Here is a 25,411-nt window from a genome sequence, read left to right on the forward strand (position 1 = left end):
CGTCGTACTCAAACACAATTTAGTTTATATTTAAACCCCCAAGTTATTATTTTCTATGCCACGTTCATCTTTGAATGTATTAAAATTACAAACAAATTGACAAATATCTTATTTATTAATTATTTTTGGTGAACGAAGCCATTTATACGTAGTCAATTTAATTATCAAAGATGTTTTTAATTAGGAAAATCAGTACGTAAAATTATGAAAAAAAAAATATATACTAAATATCTATTTGCAATTTCGATAGATTTAAAAATTATTGCAATAACGAATTACACTATCAAATAAGTTGGTTAAGTGGTGATTGACGCTAAATTTGGTAGGGAGGATCATGGTTCGATCGCCGGCAACTGCGATCGGGAGGGGATTGAAACAACTTGATGTCAGAACTAACCCCCGAATCAGATTATGCGATCCATTGAGCCGAATACTGTGGTAAATAAATAAAAAAAAGGTTGTTTGCCCATATTTTCTACCTAACTTATTTCCTTCCATTTTCTTTTCTTTCCTCCCACTTTCTTTCCAAAACCAATTATTTCCTCCCGTTTTCTTTCCAAAACAAACAAACCATACATGACATGTCTCAAAAACGATGATAAGCGGCCCCAAGAACCCTAGTTTGTTGTCGGTGTCGTTTTGACTTTTGTCTCCTCAAAATAAAACTCACATCTCTGTTTTCTTCCTCATTTTCCCATTTCCCAATATGCACTCATCCTCTTCACATTGATTCTTTCATCTTTGAAGCTCTCTAAGGAGCGCTTCCATTTTCTCACACCCTTTCTCACCAGTAACCCAATTACTCTCCACCTCCACTAAGGTACTTTTCATTCTTCTAATGTTCTTACTTGTTTTCAAATGAAGGGTTTTTCTGTTTTGTTTTGGTTCATGTAATTTTTACGTTTTTGTTGAATTTTGTGTTTTTTTTTATTTATGTTTTTCCTAATTTTAATGATGTTACTGTGTATTGAAGCCATGGCCCATTTGCAAACTAGTCAAAAATCCACAATCACTGGTTTGCATATATATATCCATTATCCATTTTGCGCCTTAGAATTTCACATGTTGTTTGTACTTTATACTGTTGAACTTTGAATTGTGCATGTTTGGTATAATAGTTGATTTTCAGTGAATTGATTCCGTAAAATTGAGTCCGGTTAAAAGTGAGTTCAAGGTAAAGTGATTTATGTTTGAATACATTTGTGTAAAAGTGAGTTGAACGTTAAATTTGAGTGTAAAAATCAATTCTAGAATCAAAAGTTTCAATTTTTAGGTTCATGTTAGAACTAATTCTAAAGGCTAAATCAATTCTACTCGAGAGGGGAATGATGGTTAATGTATTATGAAAGCTGTTATGGAATGATTAACACATTAATGAAGGTTCTGTGTCCCGCTCTCCTGATAGATAGGTTAACAAATCGGGTTACATTGAGTGATCTATTGAATTGATTACACATGTTTGTCTAAATTTTACATTAACATTTCAGATTTATGTCACTTCTGCTATTCATGTCACATTTTTTTGCCGGCAAAAAACTTTCTTATCAATGCAAATGTCTTTGACATATTGCTGTTGATAAAATCCTGACAAGTCGCCGGAAGCATAAGTACATAGTGCTCTACATTGAACAACTTCTGTATTGGAACCTCCATTGTCACAAAATTATTACTCTTCATTCTGTCCTGAAAAATTTTCTTTTGGTTTTCACTACTTTGATCTTCTCAATGGAATAAATGTGTATGTTTCTTGATTGCATACGGCCTTAGGACCGACTAATCAAAGGGGACCAATCCCACCGCCCACTTGCAGGGGCCCCATTTAAAGCCAGAGTTTTTTTTTTTGAACTCCATATCTTTGACAGAATTATCACTTGACATTGCATTGAAAAAGAGTGCTGTCGGGTTTGTTGGCTAGAAATGGGATCTGGATTCACTGCAGTGGGAAAAGCACACATTTTCATGTAAATAGTGTTGGCTGTTAATCTAAGATTAAATGGTTTAGATTACAGAATAGCAAAATCAATTTTAAATGATCTTGATCATTTTGAGATCGGACAGTTGACATTGAAAACTGCGCGACGCAGTTAGTGTACCAAATCCAGCGGGATAGGAAGTTTCTGGTCCACACAAGTACAATTACAAAAAATGCAATTTTCTAATATGAATTGAGTGATTTATTGAATTGATTAGACATGTTTGCCTCAATTTTTATATTAACATTTCAGATTTTTTTTCCTGTTCATTATTATGAAGTGTAGTGAGTGCTACTTGCGTTGAATTGCATATGTTGGCGAAAACTTGTGAAAAAGGGGATGGATCTAAGTCCCTGGGTAAGATACTGGCAAGATGGAGGGAATATAATGCCCAACTTGAAGCCTCCTGCAACGATGGAGACAAGCCTGTTCGAAAAGTTGCAGCTAAGGGATCGAAGAAAGGGTGTATGAAAGGTAAAGGAGGGCCTGAAAACTCGCGGTGTAACTATAGAGGTGTTAGGCAGAGGACTTGGGGGAAATGGGTTGCTGAAATCCGCGAGCCTAACCGAGGGAGTAGGCTATGGCTAGGTACTTTTCCAACTGCCATTGGTGCTGCTTTTGCTTATGATGAAGCAGCCAGGGCAATGTATGGTTCTTGCGCTCGTCTCAACTTTCCTAATGTTTCGGTTCCCAGATTCTCCGAGGAATCTTCAAACGATTCTCCAGATGCAAATCACTCTGGTTCCTCAATGACAGTATTGACAAATACTGAATCCATGATAATACCAAATAACTCAGGGATAGGAGGTGACGACGATACTGATATGGAACCTGTTTCCTTATCCATAAGCGTCAAACAGGAGAATGAGGAAGGTGAATCAGGATAACTTTGTTCCTTCCTTCTTGTTCATGATGTACATTTTGCATGCTGTGATTTCGATATGGCATGTATATTTAGCTCTTGTACTGCTAATTATCAACTTAGGAGTAATGAACCTTGATGTTTAGACTTGTAGATTTGCAATTGTAATTTGCAAAACTAAAATGAACTTGGTTGGAAAGTGGCCTTATGCACTCTTGATAAGTCAAGTTTTACCTTATAAGATATGAAATGTATTCTACATTTCTTCGACATTTTGTTCTTGTCTCTAGTATATGCTTTTTACTGCATAACGTATGATTTGGCCTGGTAAGATTTTATTCAATCACTGATGATCACACTGATTTTTTTGGTAACACTCATCACAGTATCACACTGATTTGTATGGTTTGGTTATAATAGGATTGTATGAAATGGCTGTTCTTTGAATGGAATAGTTAATAGTATATCAAGAAGTTTTAATTTTTTTACCAAATCTTATAATAAATGTTTTTCATGATGAATCTAATGTGATATTTAAGTTTCACGACTTCTTATCTTTTACATGAAAAGTATTATTATATTTAATTAAAAATTAACTAAAGGTGAAAATGTTAACATTTACAAGAAAGAGATTTAAGTTCTAGAATTTGAACGTGTAAAATCTTAGAATTTTAGATATGTATAGGACATTTTCGAGTTCTACAACTTGAACAAGTAAATTACATGTTCGAGTTCTAGAACTTGAACGTGTAAAATCTTGAATTTTTATATATGTATTAGGGGTGCTTATGTTGACATCTACAAGAAAGACATTCCAAAGTTCTCGACCTAAAAAAGTGGGTGTGAGTCGTTGAGGGTGGATGTTGATCAACATCTTCCAAAAGCGAGTGTGAGTCATTCTAAAACCTTCGTATGAACAACTATCTCTATAAACAGCTGCAAATTTTAGATCCAACGGGTTCGATGAAACATTCGGTCCTGTTTAAATGCGTCTCTAAACGTGTCTATGAGATGGTTTGTCTAAGCGATTGTGACCTAGGGTGATCCGGGGTCCAGTTCAAAAAAGGTTTGTTATGAATCATATCAATTTGGCATATAGCAAATGCTAGATTTATTTATGCCTTTAAGAATAATTGTTATATGGTGGGAGCTGATAGCTCCAATGGCAAACAGTTGTTAATGCCATATTATACATGCTATGATGATTACTGATCCGCAGCTATCTAGTGTTAGTTATGACCAAAAGTTAGAATGATCGATGATATCTATGGTCCTATGAATGATAGTGATTGGAAATCAATGCATTAGTCTTGCCATCTTCTAATTTCCAGCTACAAAATGATGTCATGTCAGCTGTTTTCTTTCAAGTATTCCAAACTCTATTTGGAAAGTTAGGAAAAAGGATTCTTTGCATTTATATTCCTCTCCTCATATTTGAGTTTGACATAAATGCGATAAGTTTCTTAGGAATAAACCTACAAATTGAAATCTTGTGAGCTTAGTTCAGTTGATATGACATTATATTATATATGCATGAGTCGGAGTTCGAACCCTGGTTATCCTACCTTAAGGGTAGAATTTCTAGTCACTAGGCAACTTGACAAAAATAAAATTCTAAAGATTGCAAATTTCTCAGCATTTAAAAATTCTATATTCACCAAACTAAGATATTATGCTTACATGGTTAATGAGCTCTCCTTATCTCGCGGCCGAACTCTATACGAGATATCTTTTAAACGATTCGTTATTTGGTTGAATTTGTTAACGGTTAGAGCTAGGGATTATTGGAGGGAGGACCAAATTTTGTTTCAAAAGGTTGCTAGGGTCTGGATTTATGCTACATATGTTCAAAACTCAAAAGCATTTATATATTGCTAATATTTGTAGTGAATTTCTTTTCTTTCTAACTCTTGTATTTTTTGTCCAAAGTTGCAAATGAAAATTTGATGGATACTTTGAACCACCAAACACTTTAATTTCCTACTATACGTTTAGTTTTAAATGAACATTAAATGAATGATAAATTACAGTTAACAAAGACAATGACTTGAAGTCAAAATCCAAAGTATACAATACATGAATGAATGAAGGAAAAAGAAGATGCATAATAATAAAATACACACTGTGAAGTTAAGGTTCGGTTGAGACTTGAGAAGGTATTCCGCGTTATTTTTAATGCAAAAATAAAGTTCATTGCTGCTCTGCAATGTTAGAGTAAAATTTAAGGTGAATTTAAATTACCTAGCTCTTTTATTTATATCCCAAAACCAAACTCCTACTTATAGGACATTAATTATCTGTGGGAGTGGGACCCTTCATTGCCAGATGAACCTCCTATCAAAATCAGGATTTCGATTCCCTGCTGTTATTACATCTTATTACATCGCACAATTTCGTAAGTAATTTTGACCATTTGATTTAACGTCGAACAGTTTAAACTTTGAAGACGATTTTAACAAAAACTTACTATTTAAGATGCTTAAAGAGTGCCCCCGGAACACTATTTAGCATTTTTCATTTGATAATTGTGAAAAATGAAAAGAGTGAATTTGTGGAAGTAAGACCACTAGTTTTTCTATATTAATCATTCTCATCTAATATTATTTTTAATTATACAATTTCATATATAACTAATCTCAACTGTTGATTTTGATCGAACGACCAAGACGCATTCCTGAGTGATGTAGTTATTGCGTCGGATCCAAGTCCCAAAATAAGTTTCCCAAAGAAAGGATCTTGCCCTTCACCCCTTCTCTATAAAACCCCCTTCACCCATTGTGCATTCCCTCACATTTCTTTGCTTAACATTCACACTTCTCTTCAAACTAGAAACCATAGAATCTCAACTTATCCATTACCTTAAACAACTATTACAACATCACACATTAATTAATGTTCACAATGACCAAAGTTGCCTTGATTTTTCTCATGTTAACACAGATCTTCTTGGTAGCCATGGCACATGAGGTGTACTCTGAGGCACCATTGGAGCTCAAAAATCAAACTCAAGTCCATCCAAGTTATCACAAGAATGACACAATTGCTAACTCCACAGGGAAAATTTCATCAAATGAAGAGGGAAAAAGAGAATCTAAAGCTGAGGGACCAGATATTAGAAGGATGGGAAAACATCATTCATCTGACATGGCTGGTGGAGGTGTAATCATAGGTGGTCTAGTTACTGCAACTTTTGCTGTTGTCTTTTGCTACCTTCGTGTTACAAGGAAAAAGGATGATGGTGGTGGTGGTGTTCACTGAAATGCTCTGTTTCAATTCTTTGCTCTTTTTGATGTATACATTTTAGGATTAGTTTAGGGACTAGGAAGAAAATTGTGATTTGAAACAAATGCTATGTTTGAAGGACTTTGGGTTTATGGTGCGGTCGACAACATAACGTTATATTAAAATATATTTTTAATTTAACGATTTGCAGTCGATTGCACCATAAAACAAGTCACTGATGATATATTCGAGGATTGAAATATGATGTTCATATATTGTATTGCAGATACCATTTGGTATTGTTTACATTATACTACTATGTAGGGAATATATGAAATTCATTTTAAGATTTTTGTTAGATAAGTATCTTCTTCTACTTCTTCTTCTTCTTCTCCTCTGTGTATTTCTTTTGATTTGTTAAAGTAATTAGAGTATCTTAGAATTGGAAGTTGAGCGAGTCTAACTCAATCCTACTAAATTGGATTGTAAGGGGGTAATTTTCCTCGCGCGAGGATGTGTGTTTAAGAATTTCACATTAGTTATAAGAAAGTGCTCACCAATTTTATAGAGTATAAGTAAAGTACTTTCTTTCACAAGAAAGTGTTAAAAGTTGCTAAGAAATTCACATTGCCTTTTAACGAAATATCTGGTCCTGATTCCTTGTGGTTTTCTTCATAGTTAATCCATCTAGCACCATAACATTATTTTAACTAACATGGTAGAATGGTACAATATACAATGAGTTTGGTATTGTGAATTGGTAAAGACAGAAGGATTATAATAATTTTATAAAGCAAGAAGATATATATAATAGTATCTCACTCGTTACTTTTTAAGAAAAAACAGAAAAGGCTAATGTAAAAAGTTTAGTAGTCCTATATGACTGACTTGACCATCATGTACTCAATTTTATATGTCCCTATCCATAATTTAACAATTTTATTGAATTATTTTAGTTGTCCAAGAGGGTGGGACGGTAAATTATGACCGTATCAATTTTAACTTTGTAGTTAGAAAAAACTAAAGGTCGGTGCCTCAATCACGTTGTAGAGGGAGCCACTAAATATTAATCTGCATGACAAACTAAAAAATTATTTTCTCCTTTTTTATTTGATTTTTTTTTGGTGGACCAAAGTAAAATATATGCTAGTTCAATATGGTTTACATTAATATAGTTATTATTATCAGAAAATGTAATGCCAACAGCTCATACCTCATAGTATTGATTTAGGAACTTGACTGTTATATTAAGAACAACTTTTTCTTCTCCTTTTTTGAGTTTCTTTTGGGAGTAAAGAACAATACTACTACAAATGGCACATGAGCTTAATTTTAATTATTATTTCAATATATCATGAGTTTTTAACTTACTGTATTAAGTAAATATACTCCAAAAAAATTATTGTATAACTAACAACACTATGTAGGTTTATTGTTCACATTCAAGATTTTAATTTGGACCTTCCTAAACCATGGTGGAACCATAAAGCCATAACAACATGGTCAAACCTCCATGTAGACACAATACCTAAAGTTCACATGATTAATTCGAGTTTGGATTTTCTTCATTTTTTAAATTGTTCAATTATCTAGTTCTAAAAAAATTTAGGAGGTTTCGTCAAAAAAAATAATAATTAGGTGAAATTATTTGGGAGACTCCAAATTTAATTTATGATAAAATTAATTTTTGACCAGTTTTTACTTAGTTCGTAGTCAAATTTGAAATTATCATGTCCCATCTTCATGAGAATTAAAAGGCCATTTAAAAAAAATAAATTGTAGGGGTATAGCTAACAATTTTCTATAAAAAATTTCATCATTCTTAAAAGGCCATAATATTATCCAACCCAAAACATCCCAAAAAAATATAACTTCCACAAATCAAATCACTTTGAAAATCAAAAAACAAAAAGAAAGAAAAAAGAAAAAGCATTATTTCCTCTGTTTTCTCCCTCCAAAAAGAACCATTCTTTCTTCATCTTCTTCATCTTCTTCTTGTTCATGACGCAATCATTGATCAAATCTCAAACATGGCTTATTCATGTTGGTGTTGGTTTCCAATCTACTTCATAGCATCTATAACACTTGGTGTAATAGCAATCACTTCAGCAATACACTCAAATTCCAAAAACACCCCTCAAGAAATTCCATCACAAACTCACAAACTCTCATCAAATGCAACAGAAGCTCTCAAAAATTCAGGTTTCATTCTCATGGCTGATCTTCTTCATAATTCTCCACCATTCTATCTTCCTCCAAAAAACTCAACTTTCTTTGCTATCAAAGATTCTGCTATCAAAAACACTTCACTCCCTCTTTGGTTTCTTAAAAGTCTTCTTCGTTATCACACTTTCACTACAAAACTCACCATGGAAGAGCTTCTAAATAAGTCTCAAGGAGATTGTATAACAACCCTTTTTCGCGAAAAGAATGCTTCATTAACAAAGATTGAAACTTTGCAGAAAAGGGTAGAGATTAACAATGTTTTGATATCAAACCCTGATTTGTTTCTTGGTGAAGAATTTAACATTCATGGTGTTCTTGGACCTTTTACTTCTTTACAACTTGAAGTTTTACAAGGTGGTTCTGATTTCATTCGTTCGCCTAATTGTCGATTATTCAAGAACAACAATTCAACATATGATTTCAACAATGTTATTGAATGGAACAAGGTTGTTCAGTTACTTAGTTCAAAAGGGTATTCATCATTTTCAATTGCATTGCATTCTGTTATTGAAGGGATTCAAAAAGATTCAATGAGTTTTAGTTCTGCTACAATTTTTGCTCCACCTGATGTGAATTTACTTAATTACCCTTCAAGTGTGCTTGATAGATTTGTGAGGTTTCATATTCTGCCTCAGAAATTGACTTATAGAGAACTAAGTTCTTTTCCTGTTAGGACTCTTTTGAAGACACTTGTGCTTAATGATGATCTTGAAATTGATGGTGTTCTTGAGTTTATGTCTGGTGTTGTTGTTAATGGAATTGAGATTGTGAAACCTGATATGGTTGTTTCTGAGAAATTTGTTATTCATGGAATTTCTAGAGCTTTTAAAATTGCTGAGATTACTGCTTGAAGATGATGAAAGTTTAAGGGTCAATTTTGTCACAATTTGTATAGTTTCTACATTTTGATGTAATCATGTAAATTTGTATCATTTTTAGTTTCATTTGGTTATTCTGAATACATAAATTCTTATAGTATCTTGATTCCTTCAAGAGTGTTTTCATGTAAATTCTTATAGTTTGTTGCAACTTTTGATACAATAGATGTTCAATTCAATACTTTTACATTTCATGTCATGTGTCAATGACTTAATACAATTTGAGATCTCCTTTTGCCAATCGTCCGATTACTCGCGCGTCCTTCGCGTTTCCCGTTTTACTCTTATGCTACTTAAGTAGCGGATGTTATAAAGATGAAATTTTTTAGAAAAATGTCGTCCGCTATTTAAGTAGCGGATAACGTTCGCTACTTAAGTAGTGGCGAAGGTATTTTGGTAAATTTGTAGAGCGTACCAGAAAATGGATAAGGTGGTAAAAGTAAATCTAATACAATTTCATGTCACAAGTTGGGCTCATTTGCAGCAATAGATATTCATGCATATTTCAAGTATGATCACAAAACAAATTTAAATAGAAAAGACATGTAAAATGATTCAAATTAACTGTTGCTATAAATTTAGTAATGTAAACATGTTTGACATGTCTGATATTTTGAATGTTCCTTCAACCATCACATTACCTTGCGCTCACTAAATTGTCTGTTAAATAGTCTTTCTAAAGTTTTAGTAAATCTCTTTATTTTTGGATCCTCCTTGAAATAAAAAACTTCTATTGGAGATTTTAACTTTTTTTGACAAGATATTGGAGATTTTAACTTGATCTCACCAAAACTAAAATTTATTTATATTAATTTATAATTTATTTATTTAAACACACGCATGCACCAATCATGCACACGGGCGCACGCACACACTAGTGTTAGTGGTGATGATGTCGTGGTGGTAGTGATGGTATGGAGACTCAAAATGCTTAGAGTTCTACTACAAAAAACGAAAAACTCCATCTAGGTAGTATGATCAACACGTATAATTTACTTGATTGATCTTACAAAATGCCGAAGTTTTATAAAAAAAATGAAAAATTACGTTTAGGTAGTATGATCAAAACGTAACTTGAAGTTTTATAATAGACTCTATGAATTCATTCTCTCTTCTTTTATCCAGAACTCTATATTTTATCGAGATTGGATCTGTTTGGAACAATGGAAAGAAATTGGGAGGAAGGAAAATTACGCAAATCAATGCATGAACATGGACTAAAGTTGGTCCAAATTCATGCATTGATTTGCGTAATTTTCCTTCCTCTCACTTTCTTTCCATCATACCAAAAAGAAAGGGTTTCAGATTTTCACTACTTACTCGCCATTCTTATAGCTTAATGTTACATAGCTTAAGAAATTTCCATTCTTATATAGCTTAATAAATGCGTCAAAAATTGACAAATCAAGAATCTAATTTTATGTCTATATGTCTTTTATCGAGATTAAGAGTTTCAGATTTTCACTACTGTCCACTTATTGCATCGTCACATATTCCATTCTTATAGTAGTAGCTTAACAAATTTTGCATATATGCGTCAACATAATAACGGGAATAGACTAATTAATGATTAAGTTTTGGGATGAATGGTGGGCTTGTCTATCTAAGAATCTATCTTGTATCTACTTGGAAAAATCTGAATTTTTGAAATGGGTCTTGTTAACATGTGCCCTTAGATATACCAAAATAGAAATTCAACATTGAATGATACAAGAAATTTAATGCTTCAAAAGTCAAAATGCACAAATTAGCATTTAATAATTTCTATTTTTGCTTCCTTAACATGTGCCTTAAGGGCACAAGTTAACATTCTCCTTTTGAAATTAGATTGGACTGATCAGGATTTTTGTTTTTACATATAAAGGCTATAAGGTGACATTCATAATGATGATGACCATCACACAAATTATTTTAAAATCATATTTTTGTTATGGATATAGGATTTTAAAAATATGATTGGGAGGAGTCCAGAAGTCTTTAATCCCTGCGCGATACCATTATGGTAGATTAAGTAACTTGAGATTTTATGTTATACAATATATATACTTAACCAATCATAACTTTTCTGTCCCGACCCCCCTCATTTCTTTTCTACCCCCAAAAATCTCATTTTGCTTCTTACGGTATGAAATTTTTTTGCCAACAAACTTCGGTTTATATAAATCGAAGTTTTTAAACATGAAAAAAAATTCGGTTTATATAAACCGAAATAACATATACCCCCAAAAAGAAGGAAATTTTATGTGAAAATTCGTGTAGAGCTACCTGTGGTGAATTTAGCATATCTCTCTGAATATAGGTTGTATGCTAATGATTTTTGATCCAGTGTAAAGAAGACAAAATTTACTACAAGATTGCCACCGGAATTATTAAATTTCATTAAGTATAGTATGAGAAAATCTACCTACAAGTTTGAGAAAAGTTTCTATAAAATGTTGTAGAGATACCTGTTGTAAATTTATCATAGCTCTCTGATATAAGTCGTATGCTAATGATTTTTAATCCAGTGTAAAGAAGACAAAATTTACTACAAGATTGACACCGGAATTGTTAAATTTCATTAAGTATAGTATGACCTACAAGTTTGAGAAAAATTTATGCTCTGTTTCTGTACCAGTACCCATTATTTGGTCAAACTGAACCAACTGGATAGTTAACCATCATAACAAAAATTATATTTGTATTCTTGACACCCTAAGCTTTCCAACGAGTGGTCGTTTACTCAAATCGGACATCGTTTAGTATTTCAAATAAATTGTGGAAGTTGAGGGTCTCATGCAGAATTTATGCAGGAAAGTGGAAAGCTGGAAAAAAAAATTGGAACACAATATTTCGGTTTATATAAACCGAAATTTTTTAGCATGACAAAAAAATTCGGTTCGTATAAATCGAAGTACCCCCCAAGGGCAAAAACGGAAATTCAGAGGGTAGAAAAAAAATGGGGGGGTCGGGAGAGAAACCATCAACCAATCATATCATTAATGGGCCAAAAAAATTGAGGCCCCGATATTTTGGTGGCCCTGAGCTTGGGGTCTGGTTGCCCTGGCCCAAAACCGGCCCTGATTACTACTATATACTCATTCCATTCGGTCTTAAATATAAACAAAAGTCAAAATACTTTTGCTTATATTTAAGACTGGAGAGAGTAGGATCCAATGCAAATATTAATTTAATCTAAAAACACACCTTCTAACACTCTCTATATACTCTATAAAATCCTATATCCATAGCTGAGATGATCCACACCAACGTAACTTGTGCAAACCTTACTCCATTTCAATGTCCTCTTCCTCAAATAACTCCATAGACCTTACTCCACTCCAAATTTTAGATCTATCGAAGCTTAAAATCCCTAGCAAAATCTATAACCACACAATGAGTGGAGAAACCATAAAATCTATAAAAAGCTTATAGAATCCTTGTACATGAAGTAAAAATACAACAGTATTAAACTATTACACATTTTTAATAAAAATGTTTATTTATAACATAATACAAACACAATGTGAATATGTCAACAAAGAAATGAACTTTAACATGAGGTTAGTAAAATTTTTGTTTATAATTTTCATGAGTCCATATTAAAATCTTTAAAATAAATTAATTATATTAAGATGATATGATATTTTATCATTGATCGATTTATTTTTAGTAAAATTGCGGGTAACGGGTATGGGTACTTAGGTACCCATAGGATATGGGGACAGATACAAAGATTGTTACCCACACGGGTATGGGGATGAGTACTATAGTACTTTATCCATAATCTACCCATTGTTATCCTTTGGCGCCCTGCACAGCCAGCCCGGCAGAACTCAATAAATTCAGAATATAGTTTTTAAGATTATTTTTGTCGGTCATCATTATAAGTAAGAATGTATTTTTTAAATTAATTAAAATTGATGTATATTTAATCTATATTATATATTAAATTTACTTATTCAACAAACATAAAAAATAAATTTTTATTTATAATAATAGTAAGCCATGATGAGAGTAAACAACATATACTTTCACATTTCATGTCATGCAAACGGTGGATTCATTCATGAATAGCGTGCGTAGTTTGACGACGGTAGAATATTCTTGACGGTGTTGATTGATATTAAAAAAAAATTTAATTTTTAATAAAATTAGAATATATTCAAACGTTCAAAGTTCAAAATATATAAGATAGATCTTAATATATAGTTTGATGGTGTTTCCAACAACTTCAACTCAAAGAAATAGTTGTGTGCAAATTGACATGTAATAGAGTCGGTGAGCATATATATTATGTAATGTAACTAATGAATATTGGATAAATTTAATTAATTCTAAATTTCAAGGAAAGTTCCACCCACGACTGAATTGATCTTGTCTTGCTGTAATAAATCCTAAACAATTTAGTAAAAAAAGGTTCATGAACTGACCTACGTGCAATTGTTCCCCCACGGATCCAAGGAATGGAGTACCACTCATATGTTTAACAAGTCCCCAAAAATCCTATTTAGCATGACCTAATACTTTCAAGTTATATAAGGTGAGAGTTACGCTATTTTTTAATAATTTGTAATTATTTATCTAACAACTAATGAGAACAAACTACATAAATAAATTTACGTCTGATACCTTTTTTTTTTTGACAAAAGGGATTTACGTCTGATACCTACAATTGACTTTTGATTAATTTTTACTTCATTCTTATAACTTATTTTTATTATTTTTATTGTTCAGATAAATACTCCTAATTCACCGGGTGAGCTACTAGTACTAATACCTATTTATGACGTTTGACTATTAATTATTGACCATTGAGTTATTTAAATTAAAACATGCCTGCAAAAAGAATTGAACATAAAAAAGTCAAATATTGACATATCACATATTTAATTGATATTGCTACTAATTTTTTATAATGAATTCTAACTTCCATCTACAAACTTGATTTTAGCTCTTATGTTTATCATTCAATTCAATTTTACAAAATAAACTAATTATCAAAATCCATAAATGCATAAATCAATCCAATTATCTGTTCATAAGGATAAATAGTTGTAATACATGTATAAATTTTATTCCTCTTCTAACCAATTTCAAATACACAAAAAAGAAGAAACAAAATCATAATCCATAATATAAAAGTTAACAATGACTAAATCATAAACCATATTTAAGAAGAATGATTATAGTTAATTGAGTTCATAATCCAATGCTTCTTCAAGCAAAAACCATGATTCTTCCATCAATTGAGGACTCAATCTAAACATCAAAACACAAAACTCCATTTCAGTAAGTGCACCATCACCATCAATATCACCTTCTCTCATCATACTCAAAAGTTCATCTTCCTTCAAATCTTGTAAACCCATCAATGCAGAATTTTTCCTTAAACTCTCCAAAGTAATCACACCTTTGTCTTTATCCATAAGTAACTTGAACCCATTACTTAGTTCCTTCATTAATCCTTCACCACCTAACTTATTCGCGATCACCGGTAACAAATCTTCAAAATCAATTCCTTTGCCAATTCCATCCATCACTTAATCACTTATATCAATAGGAAAAAAAAATCACTTTTTTATGAAGAATATGAATATATAAATGTGAGTTTTTTGTTTGATGAGATTGAAGAATGAAAATTGAAGTGTTTATATAGATATATAAGATGAGGGGGTTCAAGGAAATTGATGAAACGCTTATGACTTAAGAGATGACAGCAAAGGAACAGAGATTTATTAGCTTTTTGGTTGTGAAGAACAAATTCAAACATAATCGCAATTGCTTCCTTGTTTCCTAGAAGGTTGTCGAGGGTATTTTTGTCAATGTAGATTATTAATCTAATCGACTTTGACTAGGATCTTTCTTGCATGTTTTTCTAATGTGGGCAATAAATTGGAAAAGGATTTACTTAACAACATAGTTATCAGCCGTCCGATAAAAAAGAAACGGTTGAGATTGTAAATAATTAATGTTATTAATATATAATTTAGACCGTCCAATCTCATTTTAATGAAGATGTAAAATTGTGTGAAATTACGTGCAAAGTGCATTGCAGTCAATCTAGACTGCGATAAATTGTGATATAATGTTCCTATGATTTATTCAAGAGACAATTTATATATTAAATATATGAATTGCTTAAATTTAATGATTATAATTATTCATGGTTTGTGTAAAAAAAAATTATTCATGGGTTTGATTAAGTAATTGTTAGATTGAACGAAGTGGTATGTTTTGCTTACTTATTCAAGGGATAATGAGCTTGAGAAAATTATATTGATTAAAATTATCAAAATAACCAACAAAATTGGTTCAAGTGTAAGATATTTGGTAAAAATGGAAATTGTCGTGAGTTCGATCATTGACTCTTGCGTATAAGAAAAGTTTATTTGGGAGTGGAAAAAATCCACCATATGTCTTCCATATTGATTTTCTAATGAAGATTGGTCATCGTCGCTATATAGAGTGGAGACATTATTAAATATGGTAAAGGACTTCATCCTTATTTAAATAAAATCTCAATTTCGTGAAAAAAAATATTATATGAAGAATATTAAAATATGGTAAAAGAATTCACAGCTAACTTTGAGGGAAGGGGATAATCTTATTCGAGGTGCATCAAACATTAAATACAATTATTAAATCTCTCAAACATTTTTTTTAATGGCAAAGATATCTCTAAGACATATTGATATTGAACTTATGTTAGTGGGTGTCTCTTCTTCTATACTAAATCCAACTTTGACGCATGAGAAAAGTTTATTTTAGTTGTGTTAGAAGTAGAAGTCGGATTTTACTTTAACGGAAAATACTAACGAGTGTCGTGGAACTACTCAATAGTAATGCTCTATTTTAAGATATGAATGATGGAGAAACACAGCGGTTAGAGGAGTTAAAAGAGTAAGACTAGCATTCAAATTATGGTGAAGTAGAAATATACTAATATTATCAACTAAATACTAATTTTTTTGTTTTGAAAAATATATAAAAGAAAATAGTACCCCCGGACACTAATTAAGCATATAAATAAGAAAATTTTGTTTTGAAAATTGTGCATTCAATACATTGAAAATGTAAAAAGTTATCTTATTAACATTAACTTTTTCTATTATTTCTATCAACATTATGCTAACTAGTGCCTCGAGGCACTTATTAAGGATACAAAAAAAATTACAATAAAAACAACATTTTTTTTTCATTTCTTATGAATATTAACGACATAAATTCTAATATAATTTTACTATATATATTTTTTTTATAACTAATTTTACTGTATTTAATATCCTTAACTATTTTCTTTTTTAATATATGAGAAAATTCCTAGATTGACTTTCATGAATATTTTCCTTGAAATAAAAGTAAGAATAGGAGAATTAAAAGCAAAGGCAAGGGTTGAATACCTTTTCTTGTAGACACGAGTGCTGAAAAATATACTAGGATGGAGTCGAGTCAGTCTTGCCCTTTGCCCTTTGTGTAAGGTTTAATTCGTTTCTCATTAATTGACTTTCACCAATTTTGACCATGGAGATTTTTGTCAAAGGGGAACCAAAAGATTGAATCAAATATACAAAAACACATGGTCATGTCTACCGATTATTGCCCCGTAAGTGGACGGTAGAATTGTTTCCTTCGAATTAATCGGTTCTTAAATTATATACTGAGTTTTAAAAAATAAATAAAATGTTTACCGGTTATTCACAAAGGACCTTTTCAGTCTAATATTATGTGTTTCAATTACTTGGTTAAATTTTTTTTTTATCTTTATAAATATATTTTTAATTGTTTTTAATACCTCTAATTTTTTAGTAAGTTTTGTTTCCAAATATTTTTTTGTCACAATTTTTAGTTCCCGTTTTTAAGTCAACTCGTGTATAACCTTTAAAATATTCTTTGCTTTTAGAACATTATAAAGATTTCTAATTTAATTTTTTTTCCCTTAAAAGTTCGTATTTAATTAATATTTTGTTAAAAATGTTAAATTTTTGTGGAAAAAATTCTTATAATATTAAAAATATGAATATAAAAATTTATTAAAAATATAAAGAGTACAGGAAAAATTATAAGGAAAACAATTCAATTAAACTTGAGGTGTGTCATCCTTTGCAAGGACTTAGTTTTTTTTTCTTCTTTTTTGTCTCATGTTACAAAAAAAAATACTGTATTTTTTCAATTAAACTTTTACTAGGATAGCAATTTGACCCATACCCAGTGGGCGCCCGCAAAAAAACCATAACGGGTAGGGTAAAAATCCGCATTTTGGGTGTGGGCACGAGCATGGGTAATTACTCGCAAAAATCAACGGGTATGGGTGCGTACCCGTACCCGCCCCATACGCGCATAATATATATTTATTTATTTTATATATATATATTATTATATACTTACATATGTATATCAATTTTAAAAAAAATAACACTATTAAACTATTACAAATTTTTAATAAAAAAGTTTATTTATAACATAATACAAACACAATGTGAATATGTCAAGAAAGAAATGAACTTTAACATGAGGTTAGTAAAATTTTTGTTTATAATTTTGATGAGTCAACATTAAAATCTTTAAAAAAAAATTAATTATATTAAAACGATATGATATTTTATAATTGATCGATTTATTTTTAGTAAAATTGCGGATAACGGGTACCGGTATTGGTACCTAGGTACCCATAGGGTATGGGGACATGTAGAAAGGTTGTTTCTCACGCGGGTATGGGGATGAGTACGATTATTTTTTTCAAACTGCGGGTATGGGAATAAGTACTATAGTACCCTACCCTACCCATTGTCATCCCTAACTTTTACCCGCAAAAAACTTTCCGTAAAGAAAATAGTAACAGACCCGTGAGATAGCATTTGTATATAATAGTTCTAATTTAAGTATAGATTTATATGTAAATTTTGATATTAAAAGTTAGCATTAATGTTAAATAAAAAATTTGATTCGTATATGATAGTTATTTTAAATACGGAAAATGTTGAACTTTTTAATACCAAGAATTTTTCCCGTAGACATTTTTTTTAATATCAAGAATGTTGAACTTTTTATTAGTGATCATTATTATATATATTGTTGAACTTTTGAAATTTTTATTAGTGATGATTTGTCCCGTATACAATAGTTAAAATTTATCCTGTGTAAAATAGTTTTTTTTTTGAAATTTTTATTAGTTATAACTTGTTTCAAATATGATAATTATTTTGAATTTTTTATCAGTGATAATTTTTCTAGTATATAATAGTTAAAATTTATATATCAGTTAAAATTTATCCCGTATAAAATAGTTTTTTTAAAATTTTTATTAGTTATAATTTATCTCACATATGATAATTATTTTGAATTTTTTATCAATGATAATTATCTCGTATATTGGAACAAATTTTCATATCGGACAGATGCAGTATATTAACACCGCTTTTAATGTATTAAACGGTGATACTTATTACATTGAGAAAGAAAAAAAAAACTAAATTTAATTTAATTGTTATTTGAAGTTTTTGATGGTCCACATAAAAAGGCAATTTCTTACCTATTTGCCTAAAGAAAGTATCAAGAAAAAAAATAACTCCAAAAATGATGGTCCACAAAAAACTTCCCGTAAAAATAGGAATAGTATGGAGTTTGAAGTCATTATAGATAATTGTAAGAGGTTGTTGTATTCATTTAATAACTTACACACTTATGTTCGGAGAGAAGCTAATCGAGTAGCTCGCGAATTAGTTCAGGCAGCTCGTTTATATGCTAGTCATCAAGTTTTTAATTATTAACCACCTTATATCGAGACTTTTATAATGAATAAAATGCACTAAACTCCGTAAAAAAAATCCCGTAAAGAAAATACCACATTAATTACTAAAACTACACATATAGGTACCACTTTGCCTAAATGATACCTATTAATTAATTTATTTCAGATTACTATCACTTAATCACATATACTATCTTCAACATCTATGACAGCCACATATTGTCATAAAAAACTATATGACAAACCATACTATTAATGTACCCATATGCCTTTATGAATTGTGGTCCTCATCATATTCTCTTATTTCTTTAATTAATTGTACAAATATTTGAGTGTGAAAATGCATCTTTTGTTTCTTAAATCCCTTATTTAATTCCACATTTTTTTCTTTAGAGCCAGATCTCACACTAAAACTCTAGTACTATTTTCCTCTGAATTATGATGGAGGAAAATAACTCAGCAACTGATTCCAATTTGAGCGTTCCTATCATAGACCTCATACACAACAATATCAATCGTGTAGAGGTAATTAACCAAATTAAAGATGCATGCAAAAAAGTGGAGATTTTTCCAAGTGAGATTAATCTTGAAATTTCTGTTGATGTCTTGGATGAGATGATTGATGGAACATGTAGATTTCATGAACAAGATATTGAGGTAAGGACAAAATTTTAATTATACTCGTTATTGGAAAAAGAAAAATCTTCTCCATGTCTTCGTTCCTTTCAATTTTTCCTTTTGTTTTCACGTTTAAGAGCATGTAAATGTAAGTTGAAAAGTTGTCTTCTTAAACAAATGTCATTTTTAAAATAATCAGTGTTTTTTATTTATTTATTTATTTATTTTGGTAGATTTTTTTTTATAAGCTATTATTTTTGGAAGATAAATAGTCATACTAGTGTTATTTAATTAATATACATATAATTAACCGTGTAAATGCTTTTATATTGATTGTATAAAATATATATAGATGCTCAATATGCAATAGAGAATCTCAAATTGAGTAATTCATATTTCCATTTTCTAACATCTTGTTAATTTTTTTTCACCACCAGTTTAAATCTGGTTTGGAGTCAGTTCCGGTATCAAGTGGTTCCAGTCCCCTACTATCGCAGTTGCGGGGGATCGAACTGTGGTCCTCCCACATCTTGTTATGTTTGCTCGATCATTTTATTAAATTTGTTTAAAATAATTTTACACCGACCATATTAATAAATTAAATTTTTATACTCTCTCCGAACACAAATATAAGCAAAAGTGCATTTTTTAGATTCATGGAATAATGGATGTAAAGTGCATTTTTTCTTATATTTGTGTCCGGAGAGAGTATGAAATATGCATTTAAGCAGTTATACCAGATTTTTAGTCAAAAAATAAAAAGTTATAGCAGATTTAAGAAAAAAATAAAGAGTCATACTTAAAAATTAATTAGCCTATGACAAATCTAGATCTTAAGAATTTTTATCAAGTCAAATTTAGACCTTTCTTTCTAGCTATTCATACCCCCCTATTTTTCATTCATGCAAACCATGTGGTAAACAAGTTAAATTTGCTTTGTCTTTATGTAATATTTTTCTCACTTTGTATGTTAAATTTCTTCTTTCTTTTTGTTCTTGACGGTTTCGTTTCCATAGTGAGGCTTCATCCATATTTTTTTTTATTCAATTAAAAAGTCTCACACAATCCATTAAAATCCATTCAAAGAAAGAATCCATTCAAATCTATATATTTTTGAATACTACAAGACATTTTATAAATCATGAGAAATCTTAATTGAATACCAACAGATTTCGTTGGATTGAAAAAAAAATCTTGATTGTCTTAATTGAATACCACGAGATTTATTTACATTTTATAAAAGTCTTGATTGAATACCTCAAGACATTTTTATTATAAAAAAGTCTTTTAAAATCCATTGAAATCTCAATTCAATACACCCAAATAACAATCAATAAAAATTATTCAATATTAATAGTTTTACACTATTTATTTTTTTAGGCAAAAGTTTTACACTATAAGAAACCATAAAATATCATAAATATGGAAACTTGGTCATATGATATCAAAATTATATTTTGTTTATGCTGTTGTTATTTTGGTGGGAAGACTTTGGTTGCCAACCATGGTTTTCATGGCTGTGAGTAGTTTAATTTCATTTCTTGTTATGGTTATCTTCTTTGAAAAATGATTAATTGATTTTTATGGTTACGGTTTTGGGATTAAGTCTTAATTGATTTTTAGGGTTAGGGTTTTGGGATTAATTTCTATATTCTTTATTGTAGAGATTGTAGATATTGTAGATGATGGTTACTACTATTGCGTTGTTATGTCTGGCCAACGCACGGCATAACCCTGTTTTATAAACAGGGCTATGTAACATCTTGTTATGTTTGGTCGAGCATTTTATTAAATTAACAAGACAGGGTCTGTAATCATGTTGTGAATTCAATGTCAAAATATATATAGCTTAGAAATACCAATCTGTTAACCTTACATGCTAATACAAGAAGAATGAAACCATGAAGTTCTTCCAAAACTATGAATTACTCCAACATTTATACTAGCGACCTTGTTGATAACTAGTATCAAATTGCATATTGATTTCTAGTTTGCTAGAAGAAGAACTAGATGATTGTTGTTTGGTCATAAAAAAGGTTGGTTGTGTTGGAATTGGGATGATTGAAGTTTCACTGTCAAGCATTGTCAAAATATTTGACATGGTAGGTCGATCACCTGGTTCATCTTGTACACATAAGAGCCCAATATGTGCACACTTAATGAATTCATTCTTATTGCAAGTTTCACTAATAGCAGAGTCCATTAAATCCAGCAACTTATTCTCTGTCCATAATCTCCATGCCTAAATAAAATGTTCATGAAAAGTATTTTAAGTCGATGTATATAGTAGCATTTATCAAAACAAAAAAAAAAGTAACAAGAGTGTAGTAGAAGAAACATACATAACCCAAAAGGCTAGAAATTTGTTGGGACCGAAAGAATCCCGTGTTCTTTTTACCACTGAGAATCTCTAGTAGGACTATACCAAAGCTAAAAACATCTGATTTGATTGAAAAGAATCCATCCAAGGCATATTCTGGAGCCATATATCCGCTACCAAAAAAAAAAAGGATCGTTAAATGTAGGATTTTTTCGCAAGCATGTCTAAACAAAACTTAGAAATTATGAATTAAACATTTTGTATTTGCGTAAAGAACTTACTAGGTTCCCATTACTCTTTGTGTGCTTGCTTCAGTCTCTTTTCCGCCAAATATTTTGGCAAGACCAAAGTCTGATATCTTTGGAATCATCTCCTCGTCTAAAAGAATGTTGCTTGTTTTAAGGTCTCTATGAATCACTCTCAATCTTGAGTCTTGATGGAGATAAAGCATCCCTCGGGCAATGCCTATAATAATGTCAAACCGCAATTTCCAATCCAAAAGTACAGTTCTTGTTCGATCTTGCAACATTTCACATTTGAAAAAACAACGTTAGTATAAATTTATGAGTGTAATAATGAAAGTACCTTTTAAGTAAGTTATATGTGGAACTAACTAACCAAATATAAATGTGTCCAGGCTCTTGTTTGACATGTATTCATATAGTAGGATTTTTTCGGCTCCTTTAACACAATAGCCCCTAAGCCTAACAAGATTTCGATGTTGAAGTTTCGCAATCAAAACAACCTCATTTTTAAATTCGTGTAAGCCTTGAGTTGAAACGCTTGAAAGCCTCTTTATAGCAATATCTTGGCCTCCAGGAAACCTTCCCTGAAAATAAAAATCCAAATATTATCAATATTTTGCTGGTAAGAGAGTTAAGTTAACCGAACCAATTACCTTATGGACAGGGCCATAACCTCCTTGTCCAAGCTTGTTTGAATCTGAAAAATTATTTGTAGCTAATTGAATGCTTCTAAAAGTATAATAAGGTACTTCAATGCTTTCACCATCATTTTCTTCTAAACTTCCTAAGCCAATCAAACCTTTCACATGTTTTTCACTGTTGTACAAACTCTCCTGAATTTGAATGCTCACCTTATCTGAACTCAGTAAAGAGAAGTATAAAGTTATAACTTTGCTTACATTAAATGTATGAGAAATTCTATTTGAACATCGCTTTCAATTCAAAATGCTAAACCATAAATGATTACCGAGCTTGTGGCCTATTTTCTTTCTCCGTACATAAGCAAACACCATTGTACATGTTAGGATAATGATGACTATACAAATTACTGGTAGAATCAATCGCATTCGATTTGTTGAATGGTTTCTTGATGATTCTGTCCAAAACAAATGCAGAAAATAAGAGGGCACATATATCATTATAATTACACACTCAAAAACGCTTTTCATTCCGTACTAAAAAAAGTTGAAATATCGACAAAAATTTAGAGATGAGAATATGACCAATTAAAAATTAACCTCGGGTACAAGTTAAACTTGAGGCGTTCCACAAATATTTTGAATCACAATAGCACCTTGTTTCTCCTCCATTTTTTGCAATGCATGTGGAATGGGGCCAATTTATGCATTCAACATATTTATCACAATGTGGTTCGGGAGCCGGTGCCCAATCGAGCTCTATTTCATCTTTGTCAGAACACCAATTAATCACACTAAAAGGTGAACTAGTTTGATAACTACTGGAACTGGAATCACCACAACGATTTGTATCATTCGTTTGGATATAAAACTTTCTACCACCTTCATCAATAACGGTAACTCGATATGATTTTCCATCTGACAACATGAAACTAAGCTGGCCTGTCAATAAGTTACAACTGAATTTGTTGTACATAGGGTCTCCACATTTTGGCCCGGTGCTTAGAGGATAAGGAATTATATATGTGCCACAAGGTTCGCACGATTTTGCAGTTGATTCTGCACAATAATGAGTAATGATTTATCTATTGTAAAATTGTTATCTTTTAAGAATATGATATGTGAATTAAAAAATACATAAATTACCTATATCTGATCTCTTCACTAGGATTGAAAGATCGCGACCATCATCTTGATCCTCTTGAAGTGTAGGCAATTGTCGTGTCCATATCCAACATGAAAAGATGCTGCTACGATCACTATATGTAGCATTATTATACGAATAAGCATTGCACCGAGAGACAGAACACATGTTAAGGCACATAGATTGACAATTTGCTTCTGATTCTGATTGCAATCCTATGTCTGGATTTCCCACTTTTATCTTTGTTAAGTTGATGAATATCATTTCATTGTTGGCAGTGGCCATGACCTTTGGGAGACACGATGTTTGCGATTTTCTAACACATCCTTGGAACCGTTCTCCAAGCTGGTAACGAGGAGCATCATCCGACAACTTACGAAATCCTGGCAAACACTTACATGGAATCCAATTATATTTGCTGCAGCTGCTAAAGTTACCACAATAGTTATGTATGTCGCATATATCCGATGGCTGCCCCCAAATTTTCATCCATTGAAAGTTATCCTCCCACTTCCAAAATTGTATCTCACCACTAGAATTCATCACCAACCTTGATTTATCATAATTAAAAATTTGTTGTGTCATGTTTTTCTTTAGTAACTTGCTGTAGTTGGAATGTGAGGTGGTGGTGTTCTCCAACAAGCCAAGAATTATGTGAAACATCTTATCTAAATTTTGTCCATCAAATTCCCAGTAAAGTTGTGAATGGTTGTTTACTCTATAGCTTTTTTTCGCTTGTTCAAAAGCGAAGCTTCCACTTTCTGGATCATTCTCATTTCTCCAAGAACTCAAAGTTAAATTTATGTTCATTTTCATACCAGGAAGAAATGTATCTGTTGGATGTTGGAAGCTTTGCCACAACATGTAACCATCATCATCCATTAGTACTAGGTTTCCAGAATCCAAGAGCTTCACTAACCTGTTTCTTGATGAGGAAACTTTTGCTAATTCTGTGGACCAATAACTCTGTGATGCATCTGCTACTACAAGATTTCCATCCTCAGCAATTTGAAAAACTCCGTCTGAATCGACAATAGGCTTGTTTCTGTTGGCTACCCATACCACTGTGTTTTTTTCTTCCAAATTGCGATACCATATTCCCAAGTATTTCTTAAGACTAGTTGTGTTGCTACCACTTTCATTTGGTGAAAAAAAACCAAGTTGAAATTTTTTTCCAATTGAAACAAGACTCTCTTGTTGAGATATATTGTTGCCAAAGTTCAAAGTATTTCTAGCTGAACATAGTTGAAAGCATAGCAGCAAAAAATTAAGTGAAAATAGAACAATGTTTGTCATATCTAGTAGTACAAGATAATTACTTGTTCAATGTTTTCTCTCGGATTAGTCCTTAATTATAACCAGTTGAAAGGGTGATATCAACATCTTAGATGCAACTTCTGATTTGCTCACTCACTTATTCAATGATGAGAAATATCAAATATTTGAATAGTCACAACTTCAACTTAGAATTATTCGGACACGCTTATTAAATAATACTGTGATTTATGGCCCGATTGGATTTGACTTATTTTTGATCTTATATTAATTCATAAGT

The 25,411-nt window shown here is 31.2% G+C and overlaps 6 protein-coding genes across 9 annotated transcripts; 4 read left to right on the forward strand and 2 right to left on the reverse strand.

The window, feature by feature from the left end:
• The first annotated feature begins 606 nt into the window (after window positions 1-606).
• On the forward strand, window positions 607-3,107 carry LOC123899513 (putative dehydration-responsive element-binding protein 2H). 2 transcript variants are annotated; one of them, XM_045950662.1, is made up of 2 exons: window positions 607-820; window positions 2,259-3,107. In XM_045950662.1, exon 2 carries the CDS (start codon window positions 2,285-2,287, stop codon window positions 2,858-2,860), a length of 576 nt encoding a protein of 191 aa, XP_045806618.1. In that variant the 5' UTR covers window positions 607-820; window positions 2,259-2,284; the 3' UTR covers window positions 2,861-3,107. The 2 variants fall into 2 exon arrangements, with proteins under 2 accessions (XP_045806618.1, XP_045806617.1); XM_045950661.1 differs by having other exon boundaries at window positions 608-820; window positions 2,254-3,107.
• Window positions 3,108-5,630: 2,523 nt separating this feature from the next.
• Window positions 5,631-6,414, forward strand: LOC123899514. Its single transcript, XM_045950663.1, has one exon. It carries the CDS (start codon window positions 5,728-5,730, stop codon window positions 6,091-6,093), a length of 366 nt encoding a protein of 121 aa, XP_045806619.1. The 5' UTR covers window positions 5,631-5,727; the 3' UTR covers window positions 6,094-6,414.
• A 1,673-nt stretch (window positions 6,415-8,087) lies between these two features.
• Window positions 8,088-9,134, forward strand: LOC123896549 (fasciclin-like arabinogalactan protein 21). The gene has a single exon (XM_045946925.1). It carries the CDS (start codon window positions 8,088-8,090, stop codon window positions 9,132-9,134), a length of 1,047 nt encoding a protein of 348 aa, XP_045802881.1.
• Window positions 9,135-14,159: 5,025 nt separating this feature from the next.
• On the reverse strand, window positions 14,160-14,927 carry LOC123898373 (calcium-binding protein PBP1-like). Its single transcript, XM_045949310.1, has one exon. The coding sequence runs from the start codon at window positions 14,678-14,680 to the stop codon at window positions 14,333-14,335; it is 348 nt and encodes a 115-aa protein (XP_045805266.1). The 5' UTR covers window positions 14,681-14,927; the 3' UTR covers window positions 14,160-14,332.
• Window positions 14,928-19,188: 4,261 nt separating this feature from the next.
• On the forward strand, window positions 19,189-24,264 carry LOC123899170 (deacetoxyvindoline 4-hydroxylase-like). 3 transcript variants are annotated; one of them, XR_006805527.1, is made up of 2 exons: window positions 19,189-19,548; window positions 19,947-21,365. XR_006805527.1 is itself a non-coding variant. In XM_045950240.1 (2 exons), the coding sequence occupies exons 1-2, from the start codon at window positions 19,330-19,332 to the stop codon at window positions 24,141-24,143; spliced, it is 228 nt and encodes a 75-aa protein (XP_045806196.1). In that variant the 5' UTR covers window positions 19,189-19,329; the 3' UTR covers window positions 24,144-24,264. The 3 variants fall into 3 exon arrangements, 1 of the variants encoding a protein (XP_045806196.1); XR_006805526.1 differs by having other exon boundaries at window positions 21,174-21,365; XM_045950240.1 differs by lacking the exon at window positions 19,947-21,365 and adding an exon at window positions 24,135-24,264.
• LOC123899169 (G-type lectin S-receptor-like serine/threonine-protein kinase At4g03230) lies at window positions 21,298-25,316 on the reverse strand. Its single transcript, XM_045950239.1, has 8 exons — window positions 23,859-25,316; window positions 23,313-23,771; window positions 23,042-23,170; window positions 22,728-22,930; window positions 22,448-22,658; window positions 22,111-22,348; window positions 21,852-22,002; window positions 21,298-21,751 (listed from the first exon to the last, which is right to left on the reverse strand). Exons 1-8 carry the CDS (start codon window positions 25,150-25,152, stop codon window positions 21,452-21,454), a joined length of 2,985 nt encoding a protein of 994 aa, XP_045806195.1. The 5' UTR covers window positions 25,153-25,316; the 3' UTR covers window positions 21,298-21,451.
• Window positions 25,317-25,411: the final 95 nt, after the last annotated feature.

Source organism: Trifolium pratense, linkage group LG7 (genome assembly GCF_020283565.1).
Source record: "Trifolium pratense cultivar HEN17-A07 linkage group LG7, ARS_RC_1.1, whole genome shotgun sequence".
Lineage (NCBI taxonomy): Eukaryota > Viridiplantae > Streptophyta > Magnoliopsida > Fabales > Fabaceae > Trifolium > Trifolium pratense.